The following is a 16,373-nucleotide window of genomic DNA, read 5'->3' on the forward strand; positions in this document are numbered from 1 at the left end:
AATGGATGCACCAGATGTCCGTCCAGGAGACCCTGAAGCCTTCGAAAGGTTTGCATTACAAGTTCAAGCCCTGGTAGGACTGCTGAAATCCCTGGGACCAGATGGGGATGCCGAATTGAGGTGTGGTTCTCACGTAGTTCGCCTGCTGACCAAGCTGCCACCTGATTTAAGAGCTGCTTTTAGGAGACAAATGCTGCCTAGTCAAGCTTCAAGCTTTACGCTCCCAGAGTTCTCCAAATGGTTGCAAGCTGAATCATGGTGTCAAAGTAGTGATGTGGTGGGAAACATTCAGACAAAGGGATGGCCAAAGCAAAAGCATGACAAACACAAAGATCAGAGGTCAAGACCAGCTACTGTGCTGCATGGAGCAGGCAGTCCTGCTACGAATGCAACTTCCTCAATCAAACCTGCCTCTTCGTCAGAGAACAAGGTGAAAAGTAAAGCATATTGTCCTTATTGTGAGAATGCAGACCATTTCCTTAGTCAGTGCGCCAACTTTCAGCAGCTCACTACTGAACAAGTGACGCACTGGATTCAGATTAACAAACGTTGCTGGAAGTGCGGAAGGTCACATTTAGCGGCACAGTGCAACCTGAAGAAACCCTGTAACAAGTGTAAAGGGAAACATTTGCTGATACTCCATGACATCAATTATAAGTCAGTCAAAGATACTTCTCCAGCATCAAGTTCCATTGCAGAAACCTTATACCTGGATAAACCTGGAACAGATAGCCGGGTCCTTCTCAAGGTTGTCAGAGTTTTACTCAGATACAGTAATCGTACTTAGGACACTTATGCTATCCTAGATGACGGATCCGAACGCACCATCTTGTTGTTTGCAGCAGCTCAGAAACTGAATCTGAAAGGTGAAAAGGAAGAGCTATCCATCAGAACCATCCATCAGAATGTGTCACGACTGCAAGGCTCGAAGGTTTCATTCAGCATCTCTCCAGTGGCCCAACCGCATAAGACATACCAAATCAAGCAAGCCTTCACAGCTGACCACCTAGGGTTAGCTCAACAATCCTATCCTATGGAAGCCCTTGTAAGCAGGTACAAACACCTAAAGGGTCTCCCTATCCAGTCCTTTGAAAAGATTCACCCACTCCTGCTGATTGGTGCCGATCAGACTCATCTAATTACCCCAATAGCGCCAGTTAACCTGGGACCCCCTGGCGGGCCAGCCGCCATCAAAACAAGACTGGGTTGGACACTACAGGGCCCAGCAAAGCTCCTTCTGAATCCTCTTCATCCTCGGCAGGTCCTTTTCACATCTTTGTAATCCAATCAAACAGAGCTGATGAGAAATGTGGCAAAGTTATGGGAACTGGACATTCTCCCCTATCGTAATGAGAAACAGGTTACTCGCTCCAGAGAGGATCAGGCAGCCCTGGAAATCCTGAACAAAGGAACTGTGAGAGTGGAGGTAAATGGCATCCAGAGGTACGCTACCCCCTTGTTACGTAAACCCAGCATGGCTTGTCTTAACTCCTCTGAAGAAGCAGTAATGCCACTCCTTCGTGGAACTGAAAAGCATCTCCTGAGAGACCCAGAACGAGCAGCGACTTATTCTGCGGAGATCAAGAAATTGGTTGAGGAAGGTTATGTGGTCAAACTGGATCCAGACAAACCATCACAGTGCTCTGAGAGGTGGTTCATACCCCATCATATGGTCACTCATAATGACAAAAATCGACTGGTCTTCAACTGCTCTTTCCGGTACAAAGGAATGAACCTAAACGAATCCCTACTACCTGGCCCAGTACTAGGTCCGTCTCTCCTTGGAGTCCTGATAAGATTCAGGGAGCATTATGTAGCAGTGAGTGGGGACGTGAAAGGAATGTTCCATCAAGTTCGACTTCTGGAACAAGACAGACCTGTTCTGCGATTTGTATGGAGAGATATGGAACGAGACCGAGAGCCAGACATCTATGAGTGGCAGGTGCTCCCATTTGGCACTACTTGCAGCCCTTGCTGCGCCTCTTACGCCCTGCATAAACATGTCCTTGACAACACAGAGTCGGGTGATGACCTACAATACACTATTCAAAGTAGCTTCTATGTTGACAACTGTCTTCAGAGCCTGAACACAGCTAATGAGGCCAGAGAGCTGATTGACCGTCTCAGAGAGCTGCTGGGTAGCGGAGGATTTAATATCAGGCAGTGGGCTTCAAACCGACCTGAAGTGGTAAGCCATCTACCTACAGAAGCTCAGTCTACCAGTACTGAACTGTGGTTGTCACAAAAGGAAACGGAAGTTTGTGAATCCACTCTAGGTCTGCACTGGCACTGTCCCACCGACACTCTTAGGTACAAGCACCGTCCCTTAAAATATGGGCCACCCACAATGCGTAACTTATATAGAGTCCTTGCCAGTCAATATGACCCGCTGGGCTTCATTCTCCCCTACACAACCAGGGCAAAAATACTGATCCAGAAACTGTGGGCTAAGCCAAGAGAATGGGACGATCCTCTATTCCCTGACGAACTTCTGCAGAACTGGCTGCAGTGGGAGGATGAACTCATGGATGCCTTAAATGCAGTAACCTCCCACACAGACATTCCAGATGCCAACCAGTTTACAACCTACAGTGAATTACTGGAAGCTGCTGCACGATGTGTTCATGGGGCGGCGAGCGGAGAGCCACTAACCGCTGGAGACTTCTTACAAGCAGAAATACTTCAGTGGAGAGCATCTCAACGGGATAGTTTCTTTGATGACTACCAATGCCTGAAACAAGGTAAACCTCTCCCTTCTAACAGTAAACTACTCACCTTGAGTCCAGAGCTGGACAAAGAGATGGATGTTATTCGAGTAGGGGGAAGACTTCGACGAGCTGCGGCACTCGACATAGCCACTAAGCACCCAATTGTCCTTGACCCCAGTCATGCCCTTACCAAACTCATAATTCAAGATTATGATCACCAGTTGAAACATCCAGGTCCTGAGAGAGTCCTAGCGGAAATCAGGAGGAAGTTTTGGATTCTGCGTGGCCGAGAGGCCATCCGCAATTACCAGTTTCGATGCACTGACTGTCGGAGATGGAGAGCCAACCCAGAAATCCCACAAATGTCAGACTTACCTGTAGCCCGACTTCAGCTATTTAAGCCTGCATTTTACTCCACAGGGATGGATTGCTTTGGGCCCTTCTCTGTAAAGATTGGACGGAGAGTAGAGAAAAGATGGGGAATAATTTGGAAGTGCTTGACAACCCGGTGTGTCCACCTAGACATACTATCAAGTATTGACTCTGATTCCTTCCTCATGGCATTCAGGAGGTTTGTGGCACGTCGAGGAACACCCTTCGAACTTTGGTCTGATCAAAGGACTAATTTTAAGGGAGGGGAGAGGGAATTGCATGAAGCCTTTGAAAGTATGTCCCCTGAGTTACAGCTACAGTTAGCGAAACAGAAAGTTCACTTCCGCTTCAATCCACCTGGAGCTCCTCACTTCGGAGGAGCATGGGAACGGGAGATACGATCTGTTAAATCAGCTCTGTATGCCACTGTCGGTGCTCAGTCTGTCACAGAGGAAGTCCTCAGAACAGTGTTAACTGAAGTAGAGGGAATACTGAATTCCAAACCTCTTGGATACCTCTCCTCTGATGTCTCAGATATTGATCCTGTTACCCCAAATCACCTTCTCATGGGGCGGCCTGATGGCTCTCTCCCACAGGTTGTATATCCTCAAAGCGAAATGATCAGTCGGAAACGATGGCGCCACAGTCAGATCCTGACTGACTTATTCTGGTCTGCGTTCATCAAGTACTATCTACCCAATCTGCAGAATCGATCTAAATGGCAGAGGGATGTTAAAGACATTGCCATTGGAAACATTGTTATGCTGGTAGACCCTCAGTTGCCTAGAGCTATGTGGTCGATCGGAAAAGTCACCAACGTCATGCCATGTGCGGATGGGCACATCAGAACTGCGGAGGTGCTAATCAAGGGACGGACCTATACCAGACCAGTTTCCAGGATGATTGTACTTCCTGCCATTCCTGATGACACAGATACCACTTATTTGTGGGCCATTTAACAAATTTAGTGCCTAAATTTGGGGGCGGCTGTACAGAAGGCCCTCAATTAAACTAGTATGTATATAGTTAGTTTATTCGCATTACCCACTTTATCCAGTGTGTGGCAGTATACCCTCATTTATCTTAGACGCAAGTGTTGCATCAGCCGTAGCTGCGATTGCGTTATGAGGATATTGCCATAAGCTCCGGTCAGGTGTGGACTGTTGGCACTTGGTTCCTGCTAAATTACCGCTGTTCTGTTCATTCCTTAATGTGGGTTTAGTTGGTGTGCGTCAATGACGATATGTAAGTGCACTGTTGTTATTAATGTTACGTTGAGATCGTTTCTAGTCACTGTTTAATGTTGTGATGTGACGATGCAGCCTAATGCTAAGCTAATCATGACTGATAATGAAGGATATCATTTGTACAGGGTTTGTCTAGCTTTAAGTGATTATTTACGGTGACTAGCCATTCTGTAATCATTTGTATTCAGTGGCTGCAGTTTATTACTTTATAGAGAACTGCTGTTCTATTGCTAATGTATATATACTATACGTGTAACATCATCCCAATCTTAGCATGTGAGTATAATACTGTATTGTTTGGGATGATAATATTGCAGTTAGTAATCATTCCTTCTTTTTGTTCATTTAGAACCACATCCATATATTCCTAATTGCCTTCTGTGTAAATTGGAACTACAGAAAGAAATCCCTGTATGCCATACCATGCTGATTCTGAATCCTAATCATCCAAGTAAACCTACATCAACCTGATTCTGTCTCCCTGAGTCGTGACTGACATCCTGTAGCGAATACAGTATATTACCAGCCAACCAAGTCATTCCTATCCCTTCTTTACACTACTAGTGTTTATCCAGTTATGGCCAGCTACATTATTACCTTATTAGACATTATAAACTCACATCCCACACAGAATATGTTGTCTTTTTTGCTATTGTCATCACACACTGAACTGCCTAAGTCTGATTGGGACCATGGGCCTCCAAATATGAAGACCAGCCTAATAGGTCAACAATGGGGTCATGGGCAAAATCAGTCTCAAATGCCCTTGAATAAAAACAAAACCATTCACAACAGAACTTTCAAATCTGTGGACTCAACCAAAATAAATGACCCAATGTTCACATGTTGGACTTACATTTAATACATTTTATCTTCATGAGCCGCAGGGTGTAATTTGGATTTATTTGTGCATGTGTTGTTTTACTTTTAAAGGTTTGGTGCCCATCCACTTCGATTATATGACTGACAGACTGCACCGGTTTTAGTCAAAAATCTTCGTTTGTGTTCTGCTGAAGAAACAAAGTCACCTACATCTTAGATGCCCTGGGGGTAAGCAGATAAACATCAAATTTTCATTTCTGGGTGAACTATCCCTTTAACATAATTCCATAGCTGTAGATGTGTGAAGAAATGAGAAGAGGGTAATCCAATGAATCACTCTGTTGTCTAAACATGATTTTGCAAATGGTTTTTCAGGTCATTTTGATATATGAAACTCTCCTCACAATGAAGACACTTGTAAGGTCTCTCTCCTGTGTGTATTCTCATGTGAACTTTTAGGGTTCCTTTAACCGTGAATCTCTTTCCACACTGAGGGCAGGTGAAAGGTTTTTCTCCAGTGTGAACTCTCATGTGATTCTCAAGGTTTGCTTTGTGTGTAAAACTCTTTCCACAGTGATGACACATGAAAGGCGTTTCTCCAATGTGAATTTCAACATGTTCCTTAAGGTGATTCATGTCTGTGAAACTCTTTTCACATTGATGACATTTAAAACCGTTCTCTCTTGAATGAATCCTCATGTGATTATTAAGGCTTAAATTATTTCTGAAACACTTTCCACACTGATTGCATGTGAACGGGTTCTCTCCCGTGTGACTTCTAATGTGAATCTTAAGGTTTCCTTTAACCGTGAAACTCTTTCCACACTGAGGACAGATGTAAGGTTTCTCTCCGGTGTGAATTCTCATGTGGATATTAAGGCTTTCTCTGTATGAGAAACATTTTCCACACTGATCACATGTGAAAGGCTTCTCTCCAGTGTGAACTCTCATGTGAAGTTTTTCTTTTTGATTCCAGGTTTTTCCACACAGTTTGCAGATGAAAGGCTTCTCTCCAGCGTGAATCCTCATATGATTAGAAACGGTTGATTTATGTGACCACATTCAAACGGCTTCTCTCCAGTGTGAACTCTCAGGTGACTCTTAAAATCCTCTGTTCTTAGGAAGCTCTTCTCACAATGTTGGCAGGTGTAAGGTTTCTCTCCAGTGTGAATTTTCATGTGGACTTTAAGGTTTCCGTTTTTACTAAAACTCTTTCCACAATGTTGGCAGAAGAAATGACTTGCAGTTCCAGTCTTCTGAACTCTTTTTTGAGAGGAATTTTTTTCAATCTGTGAAAAACTAAAAGGTTTTTCTCCAGTTATGAAATCAGGATGTTTTATATCTTTCTCTTCCATTTCATTCAGATCTTGACTCTCCACTTTTACTGTCACAATGTGACAAAGGCAAAAAACAAAAACAAATACATGTTAAGCCCAGTTGAATAGCACTATGCTATCCGTTATGGAGTAGAATTATTATTCACATTTTGAGTTTGTGTTATGCACCTTTACATAGGCAAATAAGCATGCTTGGATGGCTAGAAACACTTTTAAAAAAATTACAGAATCAAAACTAATAATGATTGTGTAAAAATGTCATCTTAAAGGAGTAGTTCACTTTCAGAAAAAAAAAAATACATATAATGTACTCACCCCCTTGTCATCCAAGACGTTCATGTCTTTTCTTCAGTCATAAGGAAACAGTTTAAGTAAAACATTTCAGGATTTCTCTCCATTTAAAGGACGTCTATGGTGCCCCCGAGTTTGAACTTCAAAAACGCAGCTTCAAAGGGCTCTAGCTGATCACAGCCAAGGAAAAAAAGGTCTTAGCTAGAAAAAAAATGGGTTATTTTCTAAAAATGTTTACAATTTCTGTACTTTTTAACCTCAAATTATTGTCTTGTCTCAGCAAGATGAGGGTTTGAGATTAAAAAGTATATAAGTTGTAAATGTTTTTCGAAAATACTAGGGCTGGTCCGAATACCATTTTTTGAGCTTCGAAGCTTCGGTAGTAATTAACATCGAATATTCGAAGCTTCGGTAGTAATCAACATCGAATATTCGAAGCTTCGGTGGGAGGGGCTGAACATATTCTTCTCTCTAATAAAGGCAGGAATCTCTGTATGTCTTTCTGTTTGCATTTTTATTATGTCGAGAACAGTTCATCCAAATGATTTTTGCTGTGGACCCAAGGGAGTGCAGTGTTGCATTTTGGTGCAATATGGACACACCACACGTTCAGAATTAATAAATTGTAATAGAACATTGCTGGATGCGACGCGCCTCACGCAGGCAGAGCTTATATGCTTCATGAACGGACACTGCGCTAATGATACAAAACACACAGGTCTGTTAAGTGCAATACTTTTAATAAGGTAGCCTAAAAAATATTAACAAACAAATCACTCCCAAATCAGAAATTAGCACAGTAATTACTGGCACCGTGAAGGGTAGGCTATTTAAATAAAAGAAGAACGAAAAAAATGGCGCGGTGTTTATATATAAATAAATTATTCATATCTAAATTATTTATAAATAAATATATATATACATTATATATAACATTTGTGTATATAAGCCTATATAAAATACACAGCCTATGTATATTATGTTGAAACCCAAAATAAATGAGGCCCAAACATTATTAACAAACGTGCGTGTTTATTTGAGCACTTCAGTCAGTGAACAATCAGCCTACAAAACGCTAAAATAAATCAAATAAATAATACATTTAAATATGAATCTAGCCTAAATAAGAATGTTAAATCGGCTATTTAAGAAACATTCGTTGCAAACATTACTAAAACCTCGCCCGGACCTTCTCCGACAGCTCATCAGAATTACTGGCCCGAGTCCGACTGGAACCGGTCTGTTTTCTCTTTCTCTTCCCCATTGCACAGCTGCTGTTTTTAATAGCAAAGTGATTACATTTATTTTCGTTTATTTAGGTTATAAAGTTAATTTAGACATATATTTGGAACACTTTTTATTTGTTAAATTTAAGTTTTTGTTTTTTAAAGTAACGACCAAGTCATCACGATTTCAATTAAAACCCATAGTTATAAGCACGCTTTGCAGAACATGGAAGCGCCAGCCAGCGCTATGTGAAACTTCATTTTTGCTCATAAAGGTAAGACTAATATATCATCCGAAACTGTAAAAAAAAATAATTTAAATAATTCAAATCGAAAACAAAACTCTTCCAATAGCTATAATCCTAATGCATATGCATTTAGGTATTAAAGCCGTGTCAATGAGCAAATGGCATCAGGATCGTCAACTTCATCTTTGTGTCAAATACTAGTTTTTTAATAAATAATTCAAATATCTCCCTACTTTTTCCCCGACACATTCATGGTAATTATTTTTGCGGGGGCTTTGCGGTCAGCTTTAGCCTATGCGTGCATTTAAAGCAGAGGCGCAGTTGTCATTACGACAGTCACAGCCCTAGTTTTGCTTAAACCATTTAAGTGGGCCCGACTGTACTTTATAGTGTCTCTCAAATATTACTCAATTTCTCTCTCTCTCTCTTTTTTTTTTTTTTTTTTTTGCTGTTTCTGTGTTAGTGGTGCAGCAGTCTGATCTTCTTCATTCATATTTAAGCGCAAATGAGAATCGTTTTGCGGGGGATGCAAGGTGTATGAAAAAAAAACGAATATTGAATCTCAAAATTTAAAATCGAATGCCAACCCACCGAACGAATATTCGATTTGAATATTCTGGTCCAGCCCTACTAACAACCATATAATTGTTTTAATAGTAATTTACTCGTTTGTTTAATTTCAACAAAAATAATATTCTAAGCATAAAGCGATGGAAATTACCTACACTTATACTACAGGGCCGTTGAATGCTTGAATCTGATTGGCTGACGAACGTTCTAGAGGTGTGCATTATATTCAGGGAAACGCACGGCGAACGTAGTTCCAGGTAGCTTTAGACCGCAGTACATGTCTATATCACTTCGCCATACGATTTCAGTTATTTCAAAGGTCCTTACAGCCCAAAACAGCAAAATAACTAAAACCCACGATAACACTGGCCAAACTAATAAATACAGTAAACATCAGGATAAAAACGATAGATTATTTCCATGTTTTTTTCCACAATATATTACGTTTTATTATGTACGGAAAGCACAAACTCTTATTTCTCTCGCCCTCTCTCACTCACCTCACAGACGCACACACATAACGTTACAGTTTGCACTCGCGTTAGCATTCGCGCTAATGTTGTTAGCGCTGCTCTGACGATTAACAACTTAAAAACGACATGACAGCTCTCACACGCGAGGTAACATAACAACGGCGTGGTCTTGAAGAAAATGAACTTAAAGTTTATCTGTTAGTAGAGACGATGCTGCCAGTCACCCTTGAGAGACACAGACGTGAGAGAGGTAAAGTCATACACTTAGTTTCTCTCCCTCACTCTTTCCGTCTGTCTGCTTGTCTGTCGGTCTGTCTAAACTTCATTATTAACGGCATTATTTTGCTATTAACAGCCCAAGCGTCGTTACTAGTTCTAAAATGACGTTTTGGAACTAGCAACGAAGCTGTTGAATGAGCTGTGTAAGAAATTAATCCTACTCACAATAGCTATTTAAGGATAAAAACGGGACGAATGTCTTGAAATATATCATTTGATCGATGTCTTGAGGTGTGGTAACTGTAGTATAAGCGGAATAATTGACTTCGGGACGTAGAATTCTACGAAAATAATGCACACCCGAGGTGTAACGGCCACTCCGCTTCGTCATCAATTATTCCTTACAAATCAACTTTTCCATGACATTCTAATTTATTGAGATGCACCTGTATATCTTTTAACCCTTTAGAACGTACGCTCACACCGGTGTGATTTGTCTTGGTTGGACCCTGAAGCGTACGATCACACCGGTGTGATTCGAACGTTTGCCGCATCACGTGATCAGCTGCTGAATTCAAATATGTTTTGACGCTTTGGCTGGCTCTGAGCCAGATCGGACGCGCTGAGTGCTTGTCATATTATCACAACCATTAAGTGTTTTCAACCATATAATGCTTATTTTAGGTTTCCGACATTTAAATACACATAAGTACTAGGAAAACCATGCATTTATAGTTTGTAAAATACACACTGATGTCTATGGAAGCGGCAATAATGATCCTACAAATATATTCTGACAACATATTTTATTGATATCATATACAGATTATGTAGGTAACTATAACGTTCACTCTCCTCTTCTCCCAGCTCACCAGAGACTTAGTTTAATGTCTTTCGGGAGGAGAGGATGCATTTGCGTGTTGTAAATCCCACAGCTCAGATTCAGCACGAACATTCAGCGTGTTTGGACTTTTAAATACATTTACTTGCACATATTTCGAAATCGGAATATCAGATATTTCATAATATAGCGAGCATGCTTGTAAATATTAATGATAAAAAAGGGAAAACTAAAAAAAAAAGCGATCCATGTGTCTTACAGTGCTATTGTGGCTGCGGTGTGTCACATGACGCGTCACCATGGAAACAGTAATGCGAAACATTCTAAAATAACGGTCTCCCTAAAAAAGACTCAATCTTTGGGGTTAGATAGAATATTTTAAACTCACGTGTGAAAAGGTTCATTGACAAGGTAGCGTTTGGTTCCACATACAAGTTGTCTCATTTGAGTACCAGAGAGTTTGCTGGGTGTCTGTACTTGACAACAACCCGGAGAACCAAATTTGAAAAAGTGGCTCCTCTGCTGGGACTGAGTGAAGACATTCAGTTTGAAATTGAGGAAGCGGAAGTGATTGTCATCATGGGCAGCATTACTTCGGTTGAAGGGGCTGGCTGCGTTTGAAACCGCATACTCAATAAGTATACTCAATGGATGTGATCTGCACGTCTTACACCATGTTGACGTTGTCATGTGACAAATGACGTTATAACAGGCGCAACAATTTAAAACATAGGAGCGACAGGTTCAATTAATCTTTCTATAAATATTTTGATGTTGATGAAATTTGTTCATTTTATGGTCATGTTGAAGAAACAGCTGTCCCTGATTGCAGTATAACGGAAACATTTTGGGTTCATTTTGGGTTGCATTACCTTAAAATGCACTGATCAATAACAATGATAAATGCTGACCTGTAATTAATTATATTTTTAGTAAAACAAGCATGTTTTTTTTCCAATCAAGTAATTAATTAATGCATATATTTATAAAACAGTTATATTCTATTTACTGACAGCAACATGGATAAATGAGGGCAGGTGGAGTGATGGAGGGTCTCATCGATGGCACTAGACCATTTCCAGGATGCTGCTGTTTATTTCTCTTTTCTCACTGCACACACCGGTCTGCATACATTTCTGATCATACCAAGATGCACAAATACAATACAAATGCTATCATTTTAACAGCACAATGTCATTAGATCTCTGTATTAGAAGTAACAAAATTACCCAACTTTATATTAAGTTACAGATTTTACTTTTTTCCCCACAAATGCTGCTGTTACCTTTCCTTTCAGGTCCTGCTCCACCACACAATATTTGTGAGGTAGCTGTTGTGTTAATTGGATTTTTATCCAATACAAATGCTCCTGAATTTATCAACAGTACTAATAGACAAATGGAATAGATAACTCATGTTTAGTTACTATATGTACATGTGTTTATTTACATTACATTCATCTAAAGCAGTGTTGACAACAGTGAACTCTACATAAAGCAGTTTACAATACAGTGCAACAAATACGATTTTAAGACAGGGAACCGTTTTTTGGTTTTGTAATACATTTGTAAACACCCTCGTTGTGGTTCCCAATCACGTTCGATGATGTGCATCGGATGAACACTTCAGAATCTGGGCTGAAGCAGTAGGACATCCGGGGATTTCTCGCCTACTCTTTTATGAATACTGAGCTTTCGAACGTACATCTTTCTTCACATACTCTTTTTTCCTACTATATAGTAGGTAAGTAGGCATATTCGAACGCACTTTAAGTAGACGTTCGTCCGAATCTTGCGAGAATTAGTGCACTCGCCTACTAATTCTCGCCTACTCTTTTATGAATACTGAACATTCAAACATACTTTTTGCTCGCCTACTGCTTTTTGCCTCCTATATAGTATGGAAGTATGCGGTTTCGAACGCAGCGACTGTCTCGTTCTGGGCTGGAATACCTGTTCACAGGTGCCAGAAGTTTCTGTGCAACTCTGACTCTGTGCAACATAGCTGTGAAGCAGTTCTCGTTATACAACAAAATATAAGTTCAGTGATTCACAAGAAAGCTAAATCTACAACATGTTTTCAGTTTATACAGTAAATGTTTGACTTTGTAAAGTAAAATGCAGACACTACTACTATTTTGAACAGCTTAATATTTATTTTTCTTCATTTTCAGTAAAGTAATAACAAATTTGAACATTTTTTCTTCATGTTTTGATTTAGAATAGAATTGGCAGTGTTCTAAAATAAAAGTTATAATGATTTTGAACTTTACTCACTTTTTTAGTCACATTGCTATTATTTTGATCAACTGTATATGGTGGTGTTGTATGCAATAATTTATATGTAGGAATGTATAGATATTTTATAAACATGATGTATTGTGTGGCTGTAACATTTGTCATTTGTTAGAATTTAATGTAAATATTTTATTTGTTGTGTAGTATGTTTTCTTAATGACCCCCAGGTTATGACTCCGGCCGTAGGGGCCGGGCCCCTCCGCCACCGCTTTCCAAACTCCATGATCCACAATGGCTTCCTGAACTGTCTGATCCACCATGGCTTCCTGAGCTCCATGATCTGCCATGGCTTTCTGAGCTTCCTGATCAACAATGGCTCCCTGAACTGTCTGTACAGCTATTTTTGAATAGTTTTACTCACTGTGTGAGCAGTGTATTGTTAAAAATGACCGAATTGTGTAATTAAGCAACAGAAAAAATGCTGTATTATTATTATTAGTAATATTTTGATTCAGAGAGATCAACACATGGAATTGAGTAACATACTCTACATAGTCACAATTTTAAGATTTGAAACTGCAGTAAAGCAAATGGTCTGGTATGGCCTCAGAAGTACAAAAACAAAACAAAAAAGCCTTGTGGTGAATCAAAAGGATATGAAGGATGCATGAAGGTGACCAGATGTAATCCACATTCAGTTCCGGTGTGAACATTGACTAGATTTCACACACTTTTTTTCTCAGTACACACTTGAACAATGTTTTAGTAATTTTGATACTTTACTTTTGGTACTTTAGTACTACAATTGAATGTATTTCAAAAGGCATGTGTAGATGATTGTAGAAATTGCTAATTTTCTAAACCTCTTCTTGCATTGAAGAAAACATCAGTTTCTTTCCAGAATGAGTTTGCACATGACTTATCAGGCTGCTTTGACGTGTGAAACTCTTCTCACACTGAACACACTTGTACGGTTTCTCTCCAGTGTGAACTGTCATGTGAACCTTAAGGTTTACTTTATGTGTGAAACTCTTTCCACACTGTTCACAGGTAAAAGGTTTCTCGCCAGTGTGAATGCTCAAGTGAATCTTAAGACTTACTTTATATGTGAAACTCTTTCCACACTGAGGGCAGGTAAAAGGCTTTTCTCCAGTGTGAATTTTCATGTGAGTCTTAAGAACTCCTTTTCGTGAGAAACTCTTCCCACACAGTTTGCAGGAGTAAGGTTTCTCTCCAGTATGAATTCTCATGTGGCTATATAGATTACATTTCAGAGTAAAACTCTTTCCACATTGATCACACTGGAATGGATTCTCTTCAGAATGACTTCTTATGTGAGTCTTAAGTGTTCTATTACATGTGAAACTCTTCTCACACAGTTTGCAGATGAAAGGCTTTTCTCCAGTGTGAACTCTCATGTGGACAGTAAAGTTATTTTTCTTTGTAAAACTCTTCCCACACTGTTGGCAGCTGTGAGGTCTCTCTCCAGTGTTAATTCTCATGTTAGAATTAAGGTTTGTACTTTGTGGTTTCTTATTTATTTCTGGTGAGGAAGTCTTTTTATTCTGTGAGCAACTAACTGATTTTTCTTCAGTTTTGAAATCATGTTCCTCATTTTGATCTTTCTCTTCTGTTTCATTGAGTTCTTGACTCTCCTCTTTCAGTGCCATCAGGTCTGAGCTCAAATAAGAAAAATGTAAGTTAACAGCAGTTTAATGGCACAAAGCAACAGACATCAAAACACTTAGACTAGTGCTGCCAATTAATTAAAAAAACTAACTATTTGACAATAAACTATTTCACATTAAATTGAATGTAAAACAACATAAAGATTGTACATTTAAAATCTGTGGCTTATTGGCATCTTTTCACCAAGTAGCCAATGGTAAATGAAGACCAGACTCATTGAGACAAATACTGCTGATGATCTGACTCTATTAACCCTTTATAGGGCGAGGCACCATATTTGATCACTTAATCGAACATTTTCAATAGCGTCTGCCTCCTTTGTATGAGATCGTGTAAGCACATGGATTTGTCCCAGCCAATCAACGGATGTTAGTCTACGTCACGGATAGCGACACAATGGCATCTGACCAATCGGAAGTTGTCTGGGGCGTTTCAAACTTCAGCGTGCTTCCGGAATGAGAAAATGCTGATTTACGCTCCTACTTTGTCCCACAAAAACGGAGAAAGCATCGAAATGCACAATGGTAAGTCAATGAAACTCACACATTATATAGCTGAATAGTTGTGTTATATGGTGATATAGACGTTGTTTGCGTTTGATTTCTAGAAATTAGTGAACGATGTGGTAAAAAAAATGGTGTGATCATATTTGATCATACGCCCGTTTGTGGTAACACAACAGAATGTCCATTTTTAGACATACGCCCGGTTCAGGTAAAAGTAAGGCAAGTGATAGTTTGGCTGTTTTTATGCCTGTTTTTTGTCCACTGAATATTGCAAAGGCTTGTATACCATGATGCAGTAATCCAGTGTCAAACTTAAACCATTTATTGAAATGATCAAGAAATAAACAGTGAAAAATTTGTAATTTTGGTTTTAGTACCAATAGATTGGTGTTTATTATTTCTGCTAAAATAGGTGGTACCACCAGTACTTAATGCTATTTTTTTCAGTTCTTATTATAAATTTACTATTTATGTGAATATTATGTTTTCAGTAGATCTGCACTTTTCTTTCACAAACAAATCAACATGGGCTTGATACTGACTCAGAAACCTTTTCTTTCGCAGCTGTCTACTCAACAATTCTACGGATAGAAGTCAGTTTTGTTGTGCCAGCTGACCCCATCTAAGGTTCTGACGAGGAAGACAGCAAGATTTTTAATTTCCTAAATAAATATTCTGTTAAGTTTTTGTGTTCATATATATATATATATATTTTTTGTGTGTAAATTGTTTCTAAATAAATATTCTATGAATATTATATTTGTTTTATGTATTTATTTATGCCTTATATTTAAAATGTATACACATTTTTTGGGGAGGAAAAAGTTACCATAGACCGGCAAGTGACTATATATGATCACTTCATTTAACCTAATTTTCAACATAAAAACATTAAAAAAAAAATTAAGTCACAAAAGTTTAAAGGTCTTGTAATAACCTCCAATAACACTCTGGGGTTGAATTTTAGAATTTCCAAGTATTTCAGTGAGTGCCCTATAAAGGGCTAAACACATTTCCTTCTAATTTAAGCCATTAATAATAGCAATAATTAAAACCAATAATTTGTAACATATATATTGTTGTGCTTTTATCACAACCAGGGGCGTCGCTGGGAATTCTGGGCCCTGTGCACTGACTCGGCTAAGGGCCCCCCCCCCCTAAAAAAAGGTGACGCGATCGATGAACTACATCAGGAAAAACAGTCCATAGGTGTGACAGTTATTACTGCAAAAGAAAGGAAAGGAGGTGACGTGAGGCCAAGTATGGTGACCCATACTGGGAATTTGTGCTCTGCATTTAACCCATCCAAGTGAACACACACACACACACACACACACACACACACACACACACACACACACACACACACACACACACACACACAAACACACACACACACACACACACACACACACACACACACACACACACACACACACACACAAACACACACACACACACACACAGAGCAGTGGGGGGTCCAGTGCCAGGGGCGTCGCTGGGAATTCTGGGCCCTGTGCACTGACTCGGCTAAGGCCCCCCCCCCCCCCCCCTAAAAAAAGGTGGGGGGACCATACTGTCCCCCCC

At 39.7% G+C, this 16,373-nt stretch overlaps 1 protein-coding gene across 1 annotated transcript in view; it reads right to left on the reverse strand.

Moving 5' to 3' along the window:
* The window catches only part of LOC141305341 (uncharacterized), a 587,365-nt gene that overhangs the window by 454,104 nt on the left and 116,888 nt on the right, over positions 1 to 16,373 (reverse strand). Inside the window, exons 3-6 of the mRNA XM_073832457.1 lie at positions 13,481 to 14,093; positions 10,743 to 10,965; positions 6,212 to 6,412; positions 5,563 to 6,068 (exon numbers count right to left, since the gene is read on the reverse strand). Of these exons, the coding sequence (XP_073688558.1) occupies positions 5,563 to 6,068; positions 6,212 to 6,412; positions 10,743 to 10,965; positions 13,481 to 14,093 (1,543 nt within the window). The remainder of the gene's footprint in view (positions 1 to 5,562; positions 6,069 to 6,211; positions 6,413 to 10,742; positions 10,966 to 13,480; positions 14,094 to 16,373) is intronic.

The sequence above is a fragment of the Garra rufa genome, unplaced genomic scaffold (assembly GCF_049309525.1).
Source record: "Garra rufa unplaced genomic scaffold, GarRuf1.0 hap1_unplaced_002, whole genome shotgun sequence".
Classification (NCBI taxonomy): Eukaryota; Metazoa; Chordata; class Actinopteri; order Cypriniformes; family Cyprinidae; genus Garra; species Garra rufa.